The sequence below is a fragment of the Bos javanicus genome, chromosome 3, assembly GCF_032452875.1.
Source record: "Bos javanicus breed banteng chromosome 3, ARS-OSU_banteng_1.0, whole genome shotgun sequence".
Classification (NCBI taxonomy): Eukaryota; Metazoa; Chordata; class Mammalia; order Artiodactyla; family Bovidae; genus Bos; species Bos javanicus.
The window spans coordinates 20,468,971-20,485,206 of NC_083870.1; the positions used below are offsets into that span (position 1 = coordinate 20,468,971).

Consider the following 16,236-nt stretch of genomic DNA (forward strand, 5'->3'; position numbering starts at 1 on the left):
TGCCTGCCAATACAGCAGACACGGGTTGGTCCCTGGATTGGGAAGATCCTCTGGAGGAAGAAATGGGAACTCACTCCAGTATTCTTTCTTGGAGAATCCCATGGGCAGAGGAGCCTGGCAGGCTACAGTCCACAGGGTCGCAAAGATTAGGACACAACTGAATAGACTAATCACACTCTCATGTCACCCTCTTGGCTCTAAAATGCTGAAACGTTTAATAAGTTTTAAGTATTAGTAATGAGTAAATGAAACTGTCCAGCAGAAATGTATACATTCAGTATGTCATCTCATGGGAAAGATTGAGACTGGAGAGGAAGCTTCAGAAGTCTTCTAAGTTGAGGTAATAATTAGAGCCATGAAGAAGATGAAAGCTTGAAGTGAAAGAATATAGTTAAAGAGCCAAGGATTGAGCCTAAGGGAACACCCATACTCTGGAGTGGGCAGAAGTGAGGCTATTACGAGATATAGAAGTTGTTGCCAGATAGGTAAGAGGAGAATTAGGATAGTGTGCTGACATGGGATCCAAGGGAGAAGAGCACTCTGAGAGCACTGAGTACCTAGCCTTTGTAAAGCCCCTGGATTTAGCTATTGATTGGGTGGAAGCTACTTTATGATACTCAAATTCTGTAAGATCATTAGTGACTAAGAGGGTGCGGTGGAGGCTAGGCTGTAAGATTTAAGGATTATGTGATAGGAAGGAGTCAAGAATTAAAGAATAAAGAAAAGGGACTTCCCCTTAGCCACTGGTGGTCCAGTGGCTAAGAATCCACCTTTCAATGCAGGAGCCACAGATTCGATCCCTGGTTGGGGAACAAAGATCCCACAGGCTGCGGGGCAACTAAGCCTACGCAATGAAGATCCCAGGTGCCACAAATAAGACCTGGTGCAGCTAAATAAATACATACATAAATAAAAAGAATTAGAGAAAAAAGACGGGAAAGAGGGCAAGTAGAGTCAAGAGATATTTTCACGAAGAGGGTACCTGATCATACTTGCAGGAGGGAAGAAAGCATAAACAAATCAATAACAATCGGAAGTTGCAAAGTAAAGAAGGGACAAGTGATTCAGCAGAAATTCCAGAGGTGAAAGGTAATCAAAAGCACAACTGGAGCAGTTTGCCTTAGAAGAGAGAGCATGTTGTCTGAAATAAAAGGAGACAATAATCTACTGAGAACAGAGTTGAAAAACAGGTGAAAGATGTACAATTAGCTATGAGAAATATGCTACGCAGCCAATATGCAATATAAGTAAAATGACAAGGTAGCCTGATACATCGCTAAGGCTGGGAGAGGACATGGTTGTGATGGAAACTGGGATAGATCAGAAAGAACAATACATGGAGAAGAGCAGAGGTAAGTAAATTCACAGACTTCACTTTTGTGGTCTGATGACACTGGGTAACATACATTTAGCAGCTGAAGCTTTTGAATAATGATTAGGCCCAGCATCTGAGAGGACTCACCATTCTGACAGTTCTAAGGCATCCCTTCCTCTTCAAAACTAGCAACCACGGTGGCTGTTCTGGCTTTGGTGTCCCTTTCCTGACAGCAGTACATTACATTATGCATTTATCCACAAGAATCAACAGCTCCCAGTGAAGCAAAGAGCTACCCCTGAGTGGTAGAACCTGCTAGTCTGGACCAGCTGGAAGGTTACAAGCATGAGACACACAAAGGGAAAGGTACTAGTCTCTGAGCCTGAATGAAAAAACAGACCCAGCTTTGAACCCCTAACTGTCCCAAAGGTGTTTCCTAGGAACTTAGCAGCAGAGAGTCCCTTTTCCTCTCCTGCAGGACATAATATTGTCCCATCCAGACCTCTAATTTGGTGGAGCTTGGGTTCACAAACATTTCCCTCCCCTTTCTTTTCTGCAGGTCAGAGGAAAAAAGGTTGAGGCAAAAGGTTTCAATTTCCCCCAGTGAGTAAACTCTTTAGGTATAAAATGTATTTAATCATAAAGGATTTCTCTTTCTTCAACACAAATGCACACATTAAAAGTAAAAAAAAAAGAGAGAGACATATATTTACACAAATTAGAAACTACAGTCTCAGGTCCTGGATTAGGGGTCGAGAGGATGGACAGCAGGAGCAACTGCAGGATGGCCTCTCATCTGTTCCAGGTGTCCTGTGGTCCTCTCTCTGGTCGAGGCAGGTAGACCAAGAGGGGAAAGGGCACAGCTACAGTTTGATGGCAGAGTTACTGGAAAATTGTAATAATGAGACCCCTCTGCAGATAGTTTCTGATGATTACCAGGGATGACAGGAGATGCTGTCGTAGATGGAACTGGAGTGATTGGGGCTGAGTGAGTCAAGGGCTGTACTCCATGCTGGAGGAAAAGGATGACACCAATGCTGGTTCCAGTGCCTAAAGGACCATGGCTAAAGGAGATGGTACCTGGGGAACTGAGAGGGGGATTGCAAATTGGAGTAGTGTGGATCCAAGTGAGGTTCATAGCTGGCCATTCGGTGAGGTGCCAAGGCTGCTTTGGTTTTAATACTAGCTGTCCTAGCTGTGTCTGGTCCATCTTTTCCATGGAAGGTGCAGGAGAGGAAGCAGCTGGATAACTGTGGTGGCTTGGAAAATACTAGGGAGAGGGAAGAAAAGAGAAAAAATTATGTGAGAAAGCTTTCAGATTACTTCCACCTGGATGCTTAAATCTTGGTTTCCTTGGGAACTCTGTAATGCTAACATACCTTGCTTTATGCAATAGATAATTTCCTGCCAGGCCATGATTAAGTAAAAGTTTTAGTAACCAAATTTTTGAAGCCCTACTATATATACCACATACTATATAGCACTGGCCATTCAGACATTTAAGGGCTTCCCTGGTGGCTCAGTGGTAGAGAATCCGCCTGCCAATGCAGGAGATGCAGGTTTGATCCCTGGGTTGGGAAGATGCCCTGGAGAAGGAAATGGCAACCGACTCTAGTATTCTTGGCTGGGAAACCCATGGACAGAGGAGCTTGGCCGGCTACAGTCCGGACATGACTTAGCAACTAAACAACAATTCAGATGTATACAAAATGAAACTAACAGTCTCACAAATTTCCACTCTTTATAAACAAATTCATTTTAGAACGTCTTTCTAAAGTTTTTAATTGGAATCATCATTTTCCAATTTTTGTATTTTAAGTTCTAATTTTCTCTGTTGAGTTCCTTAAGAACTGCGATCATTCCTCAATACCCATGCTTCCAGAGGGATACAAGGATCCTTCGGTAGGAGTAAAAAGGAGAGGAAAAGCAGCTTAGAAGCAGCAGAGGAGAAAATATTTTCATAGACAAGCTGTGGAATCTTCCTGCATGATTCATTTGGCCAGGTAAAAAGTCTTCTGTTATCTATACAGAAAGCAGATAAGCTACAAGATGCAGTATGGGGTTAAACTCCATAGAGTTCTTAGAAATGACCCAAACAAAATAGAGCCAAAAAACATCTAGAAATCAGACTATGAAGGAATCTAGGCATTCTCTTCGTTGAAAAGAAACTTATTGAAAAGATGAAAAGACCCAGAAGAAAATGGGAGCGGGAGCCCCTTTCTGTATGTACACGTCATTTCTTTGGTTATTTCCCCAACTTTTCCTCAGATAATAAGTTCTCACCTTGGTCAGCTGGTTCCTGCTACTACCCAATGATGATTTCTGAGCAGCTATATGAGGAAACCAAGTCTTTAACATTCCTTCCACCTGTAACAGAGTTCCTAGATAACGTTCTCTGTGAGGGAAAGTTAAAAAAAAAAGGCCATTAGGTGTGAAAAAAGCCACAGAACAGGATTGGAAATAGCACTTTATGAAGAAGAGAAAAGAAGGGGACTTACCCCATCTGTGGCTTCTTCAAAACTCCTAAGATACGCTGGATCCTGTCCATTGCCACACTCTGCTGGAAGGTGCTCAATCCTGGGGTTAGGAGAGAGAAGATGAGATCAAGGATTGAGATTCAAGAATTTAGTGAGCGCAAGGAAAGACAGAAGGGAGTTAAAATCGATTCACCTAAGTAAATTGTCACAGGAGCAAACCGGAATCATCTAGGCCCCAAAGATTTATGAGAAATACACATTTAAAACACATGTGGAGACAGAGACAGATATGAGCCTAGCTCAAATGAATGCAACTAATCAGATAATTACCTCTCTCAAATCGACCCATCTTCAGCCCCTTCAGTAGGTCTGTGAGAGGGGGTATGAATCCTTGGAGCTCTTTACACTGTAGGAAAATAGGACAAATGGTATGAGAAGACCAAGAATTGCCCACACCAGTACTTATTTTTCCATCCCTGGGAGCCAATACTCTCCTTGTGGGGTCCTTATCAACCAAATGAATACTAAGCCACTCTGGTCCCATCTCCTTTTCCCAGCTTTCTCTTACCTTCTGAGCAAAGAGCAGGTCTCCTTCTGTGGTACAACCCTGGATGTTTATACAGGTCTCCAGTTCACCATCTCTTGATCTTTTGATCCCAGATCCTGACATAGAAGAAGCCAAGCCCCGCTGTTCCGAGTGAGATGCTACATGTTGGTTACTGGAAACCTTGGGTCGTTGCCTGCAGCGGATAGGACCAGGGCTGGGCCGAGAACCTTCCTTCTGCCCAACAGAGTCTGGCTTGGGGCCAGGAGCCCACTTGTCCTCCCCCTCACTATCGGAGGGGGAGCCAAAGTCACTGTTCACTGGGGAGGTGGAAAAAGAGGACGAAAGAGAGTAGGAAGAATAGGAAGAAACGCTAGATGGAGAATCCATAGGTTCAGAAGCAGGGTCTGGAGAGCAGCTCCCGGAGTACCCAAAGATCGGGACCTGCAACTGAAGAGCAAAGCGAGGGAGTCTGAAACCAGAATCTGAGGATTGGGAAATGGACTGAGAGAGTAGGGTATACTGTATACGATAATAACATCTCTTCTCTCCCTTCCCAATATTTATCCTGTCTCGGGCACAATAGAAAAAGTCATCTTCCCTACCTCCCCCTCTCCACTAAGAACCTGGATTGCCTTTGTGCCCTCTGCGGAGCAGCTCTTAGCCTGACACAGGCTGTTCTTTCTTCCCTCAGTTCAGAGTAAATGACATGATATGACCCCTTTCTCCGGTTCGCTTTTCTGGTCTCATCCTGACCCCGTAGCGAGCCTCTCTACCCGAGCTCACACCACCAGCAAGCCGGAAATCTCTGCACTTGAACCCACCTAGGGACCCTGTAGGAAACTCCCGCCTCTTCCCAACCTTTCTGATCGCCATCCCTGCGCCGGACCACTTCCAGTCGCACCTGCCACGTGATGCGAATCCTTGCAATACCAATATCTGCAACGAGTCCCTAAGCCCACTCCCACCGGGTCTGATCCTCCCGCGCGGATCGCTCCCTGGCGTCAGAGTCTCCTCACCTGTGTCAGTTGGTTCAGTTCAGGCTGTGTGCAGCTCCTACTCAGACTCTCGAGCCTCTGCTACCCACCTCCGGCTCCCTCCCACTGGGTCCCGCCCCTTCCCCCTCCAGGACACGTGCAGCTCCGCACGTGCCTTCCCCCTGCTTACACAGACCTCGCACCCTCATTGGTTGTGTAGCCGGTGACACGTGACTCTCGTTATTGACGTTCACATCCCATTTGCTACAGCTTACAGGGGTTCGGCCAATAAAGCGGCTCTCAGGGGACGATTGGTTGGATGGTAAGTATTCTGTGCTCCGCCCCTACATGCGGCTAGCAAGGAGGACCCGGTGATGAGAAAAGGAGGAGGATGGAAAAAGAGTGGAAAAGAAGGGAGGGGAGAAAAAGGGCGGAGCCCGTGGCCTTAAATAGGATGGTGGTGTGCTGAAGCCGCGCGGCTGGAGTGTGCAGACTAGTAGTGTGATCTGAGATGTGAGCCTTGCCGTGTGGGACTCTTGGTTCTTCCTTGGTAACCGACCCCTGTCCCCGCTTTTTCAGCGCCTCCGCTTACAAGTGCAGCACGTGGAACCCGTCAGGGACTTGCGTCTGCAACGTGTGTGAGAACATGGACGTGTGCCACTGTGTATCCTCCTCCTCCCCCCTCCCCCCTCCGCTCTCCGTGGCCCAGCCCTCGTGACTCCCCGGTCTCTGTTTCACTCTCCCCTCCTCCTCCTTATCCTACAAGTTGGGTGCCTCCTGCCCTGTTGGGTGAGGAGGGTGGGGACTTCTGCCGAGAACACCGCGTCCTCTCCCCGGCTCCCACTGGGGCGGCTCCTCCAGCCCTTTCCTTATATAACCCGCCACGCACGTTACCAGCTCAGATGCCAGCCCGCCGTCAATCTAGAGGTCAAAGCCCAGCCGGGTTGTTCCTGACTTCTACCCGGGTTCCTCAGGCCCTGTGCCCTTAATTCTATTTTACTTAGCACAAGGAATGGGGAGGCGGGTAGGTCTCTGATTTCCTAGATTATGCCTTTGTTCAGCTTTAGTTTCTTCATTGGTCCTCTAGAGAAGATTTGAAGAAGGGCGGGTGGCAAAGTCTGGAGTTTACTATTCACTGCCCCTTGCAGGTTTTTTTTTTTTTTTTTTTCTTTGCTGCACCACCGGGAGGCTTGCAGGATCTCAGTTCCCCAACCAGGGGCTGAACCCGGGCAACAGCAGTGAAAGCTCGGGAGTTCTAACCACTAAGCAACCAGGGAACGCCCCTTGCAGTATTGAGAGCACTGTGGAGAGAAGGGGACGGGGACTCAGGGACTGTGGGCTGATTAAAGCTGTAACATTGAAGAGACCACAAGGGGGCAGCCTAGTTCTGATTAGGGTCGCAAGGATAAAGGGGGGAAAAAAAAATTTAAAGTTTGTCCTTGCATGCCCTAATTACTAACTGAAAAAGGTACATATTTAGAGGCGGAGGGCAGGGGGTAGGGGTGGGGAAAGTAAGTAGAAAAGGGTGTGAATTTTTAAAATCTATTCTAAGTAGCTTTTGATGGTTTATGTTTGTTTAACAACGTGCTTATTTTATAAAAAGGATAAAAGGGTTCTACTTCAACTTTCTCCAAGCATATTGTTTCAATCCTGTATATGATAAGGTAAAACGGTAGAATTAGAGGGAATTATAGGCTGTGAATAAACCTGTTTGTGGGTGCTTTTCTCTGTTCTTCCCAAAATTTAAGTTCCACCCCCCTCCCCAAGGTCCTAATAATTCCCTCTTAAGTCTACTGTCACCTAACTCCGCAGATGGTGACTGCAGCCATGAAATTAAAAGGCACTTACTCCTTGGAAGAAAGTTATGACCAACCTAGACAGCATATTGAAAAGCAGAGACATTACTTTGCCAACAAAGGTCCGTCTAGTCAAGGCTATGGTTTTTCCCGTGGTCATGTATGGATGTGAGAGTTGGACTGTGAAGAAAGCTGAGCACCGAAGAATTGATGCTTTTGAACTGTGGTGTTGGAGAAGACTCTTGAGAGTCCCTTGGACTGCAAGGAGATCCAACCAGTCCATCCTAAAGGAGACCAGTCCTGGGTGTTCACTGGAAGGAATGATGCTAAAGCTGAAACTCCAGTACTTTGGCCACCTCATGCGAAGAGTTGACTCACTGGAAAAGACCCTGATGCTGGGAGGGATTGGGGGCAGGAGGAGAAGGGGACGACAGAGGATGAGGTCGCTGGATGGCATCACTGACTCGATGGACAAGAGTTTGAGTGAACTCCAGGAGTTGGTGATGGACAGGGAGGCCTGGAGTGCTGTGATTCATGGGGTCGCAAAGAGTCCGACGTGAATGAGCGGCTGAACTGAGCTCCGTCTCTAATCCATCCTTCCCACATATCCTGGTGCTCTCTTCAGTGTTGTGGCTTTAGAACTGGCCCTCATAAAGGAGTAGAGAGTAACCAGATTACTTCATTTATTTATTTAATCTTCTACTCTCCTCTTCCCAAATCCCCATCAACGAGTCTTCCTTCTCCTAAAAAAAAAAATCGGGAGAGGAGGCGGTTTGTGGAAAATCAGGGTCAGGGGACTCAGGAAACCTTCCAGGATCTCCCACCTCTATGGAAACTGCCCGGATTTTATATTTTGAGCTAGATTTCCTCATGACATCTATTAGATGTGTCTCCCTCCTTCATTCCTTCCTTCTGCTAAACTTCTTCATGCCTCTTATTGTGGTTACCAACTTAAATTCCTTCCTTTCCTGCCCCTGCTTCTGAACTTCAGCCTCTCAACTCTGTCAGGTTGCAGGGCCCCTCTCATTTTGCCCTCTGGCACCTGCAGAACCTTAAACCAGTCCAGGCCGAAACCAGCTCTGATTCCTCAAGGCAGACTGGAAACCTGGAGAAGTTTCTTGTCCCTTCTACCTGCTTCTGCTGTAGGAGGTCCTGAAATCATCCCAGTTCAGAAAAAGTAATGACTCTTATTACAAAGGCCTTTGCCTTAACATCTCCTAAACCTCCTTAAAGTTAGATAAGCTTTTTCTAAATGTGATCCCTCTTCCTTTAAGCAGCTGAGAATTGACCAGGCTGGGAACACTAGCTGGAGATACTGGTAAAACTTCAAAACTCCCCCAAGGCCAGTGGCTGCACTCTTACCTTTTACAGGAAATACATCACCCCCTGAATGAGGGCCCAGGACAGGAGGAGTGGACCAGGACTCTGCAGACCGGATACAGCGTCATTCAGATCTGGACTCTGCTAAAATACAGACATCCCCTCATAGGAGGCTAGTATCATCCTTCCCACCACCCAGTTGCCACTCTGGAAAGATAACCATGTCTTTATGCCAACCTCTGTCTTCTTTCCTCTGAGCTTAGAGAAAGATCCAGCCCTCCTCCCCATCACTATAAGAAGTCCTTTCCCCTGTGCCTTTCAGTCATTCCTGACCATACTAGGGAGGCCTGACTCAATTCAGTGACATGTTTTTTGTTTCTTAACCTATGTACATGACTGTGCTAGTCACCGTGCTAGGTGCCATATTAGTCACTCAGTAGTGTCCGACTATGCAACCCCATCGACTACAGCCCACCAAGCTCCTCTGTTCATGGAATTTTCAAGAATAATGGAGTGGATAATCATTCCCTTCTCCATGGGATCTTCCTGACCCAGGGATTGAACCTGGGTCTCCTGCATTGCAGGCAGATTCTTTACTGTCTGAGGCACCAGGTTCAGGCACAGGTGCCATGTGTGCTAAGTCACTTCAGTTGGGTCTCTAAGACCATATGAACTGTAGCCCACCAGGCTCTTCTGTCCATGGGATTTTGCAGGCAAGAATATTGGAATGGGTTGCTGTGCCCTTCTGCAGGGGATCTTCCTGTCCCAGGGATCGAGCCTGGGTCTCCTGTGGCTCTTGCTTTGCAGGCAGATTCTTCACTGCTGAGCCACTGGGGAAGCCCACATAGGGGGATAATATGATTAAGACATTGGTCCTACCCTCACAGAGTTTACAATCTAAAGGGAGCCTGCTGCTGCCAAGTCGCTTCAGTTGTGTCCGACTCTGTGCGACCCCATAGACAGCAGCCCACCAGGCTCCCCCATCCCTGGGATTCTCCAGGCAAGAATACTGGAGTGGGTTGCCATTTCCTTCTCCAATGCATGCATGCATGCATGCTAAGTTGCTTCAGTCGTGTCCGACTCTGTGCGACCCCATAGATGGCAGCCCACCAGGCTCCTCTGTCCACAGGATTCTTCAGGCAAGAATACTGGAGTGGGTTGCTGTTTCCTTCTCCAAAAGGGAGCCTACTATATACTTTAAAATATTTATCTGTCCTTGTCAGTCATCAGCTTTCCATTCCTACCGATTCCTCCCATCTATGTACAACTGTATTCAGACTGCATTGGTTCTGTGGCCCTTTCTAGTTGTTGCTCCTCTCTTTCTCTCTTTGGCCACACCTCATGGCATGGGGGATCTTAGTTCCCCAGCCGTGGATTGAACCCATACCCCTGCATTGGAAGCATAGAGTCTTAGCTGTTGGACTTTCAAGGAAGTCATCTGTTTCTTTTTTCATTACCAGATTTCTCAGCTAGTTGGTCTATCCTCTCCCTCCACTTCCTCACAATATATTTCCTCTCTAATGCCACAGAAAGTAGCTTTTGGTACAACCACTCAATTGAAACTGCTTTCTCTGTGGTTATCGATGACCTCCTTCTTGACTTATTGGTAGCTTTTGACTGACTATATTAAACTTTATCTTCTAGACTCGATAATACAAATCTGGCTATCTACCTACCTCTCCAATCAATTTGTTTCCTTTTCCTTGGTTGATTCCTCTCCTACTAACTAAAGGCACAGTCATTGGCCTTTCCGTATTCTGTAAATACTGGATCTACTGAGCTTGTCTGCATTCATAACTTTGCACTTAGAGCTGGAGCATAGGCAGCAGCATAGGCTGTGACCATAAATTCAACTTGGCCAATACCAAATTTATAACTTCCCCCCTAAATTACTCTGATCACTGTGATCTCTGATCACAGTTCCCATTTCAGTCAACCATTTTCTGAGATGCCCATATTTAAAACTTAAAGTTATTTTTAAAACTCAAGTTATTTTGCTGCTGCTGCTGCTAAGTCGCTTCAGTCATGTCCGACTCTGTGTGACCCCATAGACAGCAGCCCACCAGGCTCCCCCATCCCTGGGATTCTCCAGGCAAGAATACTGGAGTGGGTTGCCATTTCCTTCTCCCTTATTTATTGCCCATATGAAATTATCATTGAAGCAAGGCATTTTCTTCAAAGTGTTTATTTTTCTTTGCTCCATTAAAAATGCCACTTCTGGGGTTTTCCTGATGGCTCAGTGGCAAAGAATCCACCTGTCAATGCAGGAGACATGGGTTCGATACCTGATCCGGGAAGATCCCACATGCCTTGGAGCAACTAAGCCTGTGGGCCACAACAATTGAGCCTGTGTTCAGGAGCCCAGGAGCTGCAACTACTGAAGCCTGCTTGCCCTAGAGCCTGTGCTCCGCAACAAGGGAAGCCACTGCAAGGAGAAGCCCTGAAGACTCAGCACAGCCAAGAATAAACAAACAAACAAAATGCCACTTCCCTCATCCAGACCTTTAATGGATGCAAATCTCATTAATTTCTTTCCAGTCCATTGAATCCTTCATACGACCAGATAAATCATTTTTCAAAAATACCACGTTCATGGTGCATTTAGCACTTGGGAGAACATACTAGGCCCCCTATTGTTTATAAGTCTGAAATTTACCTTGACACTTCAGACTCTGTAATTTGGCCCTGTGTTCCCATATGTGAAATTACCAAGCAAATACATGTATCCTTGAACATTTTATTTGTTAATTTCCTATTGTTCCTTTTCATATACCATCTCCTTCAATCATACCTCAACCACTAAATATACCCTTCTTGTTCCATCCTCCTTGTCTGTGCAGCTCTTTCACTCTTGGAAGAACTATTCTTCTTCTGAATTGCTTTCAACCTTTTATAACTTACTGCCAATCAAAAGCTCATCTATTCTTCAAAGAAGTATCTCAAGCACAGTCATCTTCTGAGAGTCTTCCAGACAACTTCAACCTGTACTAATCTCTCTCCTTCCACCGCCTAAAGCAATTGTTTGTTGTATGCTGTCAAATTTGTATGCAATTTAACACTGTTAAAAACCTTTCCATTTTGTTCCAAATGTTTCATAAAGTTTTATGAATACTTTGAGGACCATAACATCATAGATTTATTTTTCATTAGCAGCAACATCCTTAGCAGCTTTACACATAGATTACAAAAACATGGTGGCCAAGTGGTAAAGAATCTGACTGCCAGTGCAGGAGACACAAAAGACAGGGGTTCAGTCCCTGGGTGGGGAAGATCCCTGGAGAAGAAAATGGCAACCCACTCCAGTATTTCTTGCCTGGAAAATTCCATGGACAGAGGAGCCTGGTGGGCTACAGACCACAAAACCTCAAAGAGTTGGACATGACAGAGCACTAGACTCTGTATTTGTATATAAACACATTAAACACTATTCAACTGAAATTTAACTGCACCAACTCTTCCCTGTGTTCTGTATACAGGGTTAGTATTAAATCTCCGTGAAAGAAATGATGGCCAATCTGAGATGAACACGTGCATTGTAGTACTAGTTATTTGGTTCCCCCATCCACCAAAGCTTCCCTCTGCTCCACGTCACCAGTCTGGGGATCCATCCAGGGTAAGGGATGTCTGTCTCCCTCCCCCCCTTATCCCCAATCCACTCACTGGTTCCATTGTCACTGGTTTCTCTATTACAGGCTTCCGATGGTCAGCGCGGTCTGTTTCGTAACTAATGGTAGTCTCTGATGCTTCCACCTTCTCATCCAACCTGTTCTGCCCTCCGTAGGATTAGGAAACAGAGTTATCATTGCCTCCGTTCAACATCCTCATAGATTCTCTATTTAGATTTCTTTTTTACTTCACCACCTCTTCTTCCCTCCAACCCCTCATCCAAGACTTACACTCAGGGATTTTTCCTACTTCATGTTTGCATGGATTATGTACCCACCCCATTCACCAACTCCCTTGACTCGAGGACTGTTCCTCCCTTTCAGTGTCTTAGCAAACCTACTGCATTCTGGCTTCATTCCCAGCTGTGGTTAACATATTTGTTTCAGATTCACTACCTAGTTTCGCTTCACCTAACTAGTTTTTATTCCTGTTCATTATTCACATTTCAACAATGTCTAGTTTCTTTTTAACTGCTACCTATCCTGATCCTCCTAGAGGATCATGTAGATGTCACTCACCACTGTGTTCTCTGACTCAAACATAGAGTAATCAACAGTGAAGTTCACACCAAACTCATCTGGGAAGGAGAAAAAAAATTAGTTACAAATCAGAAAGGTAGCACTAGATCCAGAAAAGAGAAGAGGAAGAAATACTTCAGTTTGCTCAAGTTATAAAATTAACCGGTATAATATAATTCCACAAACTTTAAGGGCTTCCCAGATGACAGAGTGGTAAAGAATCCGCCTGCCAATGCAGGGGATGCAGAGATTTGGGTTGATCCCTGGGACAGGAGGATACCCTGGCGTAGGATATGACAACCAGTTCTAGTATTCTTGCCTGGAAAATTCCATGGACAGAGGAGCCTGACCGGCTAAAGTCCATGGGGTCGCAAAGAGTCGGACAGGACTGAGTGACTAAGCAGATGCACACAACAAACTCTAATGTTAAAAATGTTTGTGAATGTGTATGCATTTATATTTTCAACCTGATATCTAAAATCATGCACAGATTTGTTTCTAAAGGATCACCAGTCTGAGAAATAACATCATGAGTTTGATGGCTTTTGCTCAGGGCCAAATTTCTCTCTGATCTAGTTATGCCATTGCAAAAGGAAAAGTCAGAGTCTCCGAACTGAGTAGCTCCCAAACCTCTCTCCAGCCTGTGAAGGATCAGAACCTTATATGTACTCACCATAGCTGGGGGTGATTGTGTAATAATAGATCACCTGATAATATTCATCCTCTTCCAGTTCTTCTCCATCCTCATATTCTTGTCCTAGGACAAGGACTAGAGGTCAAGAGGCATCTGGAAAGCCTTAGCAACACAGACACCAGACGCTGACCTCAGCTCTGTCAGTATTCTTTGTCTCTGCATCCCCTCTTTTATCTCCCTGCCTCTGTATCTCTAAACTCTTCTCAGTCTTCCGGGCTCCTTAATGCTGACAAGGCCTGTTACTCTGTGCCCTTTCAACCCGGGAATCCCCAGAACTGAAAATGGGTCCCTTCACATACTGGAACCCAAACGAAGCCTTAAAAACGTAGGAAGCAGGGAGACACCAGAAATTAAGACCTCCAAATCTACTTCTCAGTATTATGCTCCAGACCTACTGTATTTGTGAGCGATCTCCTCTTAGCAGTATTCCTCACAATTAACTAATACACACGGCCTTAGGCTTTTGGACTTGGGCGTTGGTTCTCCTTTCAATGCTAACTACCAGGATATCTCTGAACAACACAGTTAACACCCGCTTTCTTCGAATGAGTCAGACTAAATGAACCATCTGCCTTAGTTTTTCTTCCTTCCCAGGATTAAAAATATGTGGCTTTGACAGGACTGGGTCAGGAATTCTAGGCCTCCTGCTAATCTTTTCTAAACTCCTTGAATTCGCTCTCTTAACCCCAAGCAGTGACACAACAGTCTGGAGGAAAAGGAAACAATGAGAGCACCTGGAAGACTGGGAACAAAGCAGGGAAGAAGCCAAGCTACTTCTGGGACCCTGTCACTGAAGGCAGCCCGTACTCAGTATTCTAAAGGTCAGCCCTCCTGGGTCTTTACTAATACAAGGCTTTTTCTCCAGCTCTATGGCAAAGAAGATACCCTGGCTTCCCTCGATAGTTTCAGACTGCTCCACCTTCAAGGAGTCCACCTCAGTCCACTCTCACTTTAGTCGTTCTCATCTCACTGAAGCCTGTGATGATGGCGAGCTGAGTTCACTCTTGTTAGAACCTCCCCATGTCTGGGGCTCCATCCGCACCAGCTGTCTCTTCTTTGACAGGACTCTGCTCTCCTCCCCGTTTCCTGTCTCTAATTTCCAGGTCCTCCCTCTGCCCCTGACATCTAACTCCGATGGGAGAGTGTTATCCCTCCTTACTGAACTGCACCTCCTGCCCTCTCATTTGCTTTTCTCCCACCATTTATGGTTTCTCCCCATTTATGGTTAGAAGACCTGGCTCAAAAGCCCAGGGAGAGATGTGAACTTACCCAGGATGAGTGGCACAGCAAGAATGGCTACAAAGAGGACATCCATTCTGGATTCTGCTCTAGCTCCTTGTAAAAAGGAAATTGCAGCGTTTCCCACCAAACTTACCCCGCCTTCTGCCCTCCCCCAAAGCAGCGAAGGAGCTGCAGCAACTCTTCTCCCACGGGGGGAATTCCCGCCCACTTGCTGCCTGGCTAGGCCATCAGCTACTACCGGTGCAGTTCTCAGTCACAGCGGCCCAGATTAGAGAGACAGAGTGAATTTTGATGGGAACATGTTCACTGAGACTCCCTGGCCCTAGATCAGATCCAATCAGGCCACCTGCTGCCACTTTCTGAAAAACAAAACACACAAACCAACCAACAACAAAAAACCCAGCTTACCTTGAAATTTCCCCTCTCCCCTACTTTCCTTCCTTATTCCCAGTCCTCACAAAAAGCTCACTCTCCCTCTCACTGTCCCTGACTATCCTCTCCAGAACTGCCCTTCTTTCTGAGGCTTCATCACAGTCTCTTTCTTCACAGTCAAAATATTCTGCGGAAGGAATAAGCATTTTTTATAGAGTGAGAACAATTCCCTATCCCTGCTTATCTCAGACTACGAAGTATGGGAGCAGTGTCAACATCACCATCCGACTCTACAAGCACCTGCTGCATCGATTCTGATTTAAAAAAAAAAAAAAAAAACTTTCAGTCAAGACTAGTTCCTTCCTCTCTGCTAAGTACTGACCTCAACTCACCCCTTTCTCAAGTTTCTGCACACAGGATGGGAGAAGGGAGGAAGCAGGTACTCTTTCCCTGAGGTATATGCCACACCTCTTCTCCCCTTTCAGTCATTTGGTGTGTTCCCTTCCTCCTAGCCTACAGGGGTGGAGTTCATCTTATCCTTCTCTCTGCTTTTATAGTTCCCATTTTCATTCCATTCAGTGTAGAAACATTTAGTGACAAATTGCTGGGCACAGTGTGCTAGGCCTAGTCTGACAGGCAATTCAGGGTTCAGAGGCAAGGAAATAAAGAATTTTTTTTAAGGGAGTTAATAAACATCTATTCAACATCTACTATGAGCTAGGCACTATGCAAGTCTCCGTGGAAACACTAATGAACAAGATAGGTTTGGCACCTGTTCCTAAGTCAGAAGATGCTGTGATAACAGCTCAGAGAAGAAATGATGTCTTATCCGCATCTCTTCTGGATTGCTATGCTCAGAAGCAAGACAATACAGAGTCTTGACTACCAACCAGGATGCTCCCACCCTCTCAACCTTATTGGGGGCAGATTTGCATGGTTTGTTCTCATATAATTCTATATAATCTACTCCTTTGGCTCCTTTCCAGAATTTTCTAGAAAAAAATGTAAAACTCTTATGTTCATATACTTCTATGCATTGCCATAAATCATTTCCAGAAAGAAAGGAAGGCTGGCTCTCTTTGAACAATTTTTATAGTATTTTGGGGGTACTTTGATAACTTTCTCAAAAGCAATGTTCTGGTTTCCCTCACCTTCCCATCCTGGCACTCTTTTGCCAAAACATCCTCCCTAAGGACTAACCCTGCTATGAAGTTACAGTACCCTCTTACATTTTAACTTTCTTTCTCTCTAAAAGGCATCCCTTGTGCCTTCCCTTCCCCCAGTCTGAGGAAAAGACACCACTGATGTTCATTTT

The 16,236-nt window shown here is 45.7% G+C and overlaps 2 protein-coding genes across 4 annotated transcripts; both read right to left on the reverse strand.

The window, feature by feature from the left end:
• Window positions 1-1,930: 1,930 nt before the first annotated feature.
• Window positions 1,931-5,467, reverse strand: CIART (circadian associated repressor of transcription). Of its 2 annotated transcripts, none has more exons than XM_061407966.1 (6): window positions 5,356-5,467; window positions 4,361-4,786; window positions 4,123-4,198; window positions 3,814-3,892; window positions 3,599-3,710; window positions 1,931-2,585 (listed from the first exon to the last, which is right to left on the reverse strand). In XM_061407966.1, the coding sequence occupies exons 2-6, from the start codon at window positions 4,724-4,726 to the stop codon at window positions 2,061-2,063; spliced, it is 1,158 nt and encodes a 385-aa protein (XP_061263950.1). In that variant the 5' UTR covers window positions 4,727-4,786; window positions 5,356-5,467; the 3' UTR covers window positions 1,931-2,060. The 2 variants fall into 2 exon arrangements, with proteins under 2 accessions (XP_061263950.1, XP_061263960.1); XM_061407976.1 differs by having other exon boundaries at window positions 4,361-4,532; window positions 5,356-5,455.
• A 1,694-nt stretch (window positions 5,468-7,161) lies between these two features.
• Window positions 7,162-14,918, reverse strand: C3H1orf54 (chromosome 3 C1orf54 homolog). Of its 2 annotated transcripts, none has more exons than XM_061408015.1 (6): window positions 14,577-14,918; window positions 13,287-13,370; window positions 12,614-12,672; window positions 12,090-12,197; window positions 8,472-8,570; window positions 7,162-7,852 (listed from the first exon to the last, which is right to left on the reverse strand). In XM_061408015.1, the coding sequence occupies exons 1-5, from the start codon at window positions 14,620-14,622 to the stop codon at window positions 8,475-8,477; spliced, it is 393 nt and encodes a 130-aa protein (XP_061263999.1). In that variant the 5' UTR covers window positions 14,623-14,918; the 3' UTR covers window positions 7,162-7,852; window positions 8,472-8,474. The 2 variants fall into 2 exon arrangements, with proteins under 2 accessions (XP_061263999.1, XP_061263988.1); XM_061408004.1 differs by having other exon boundaries at window positions 8,472-8,573; window positions 14,577-14,911.
• Window positions 14,919-16,236: the final 1,318 nt, after the last annotated feature.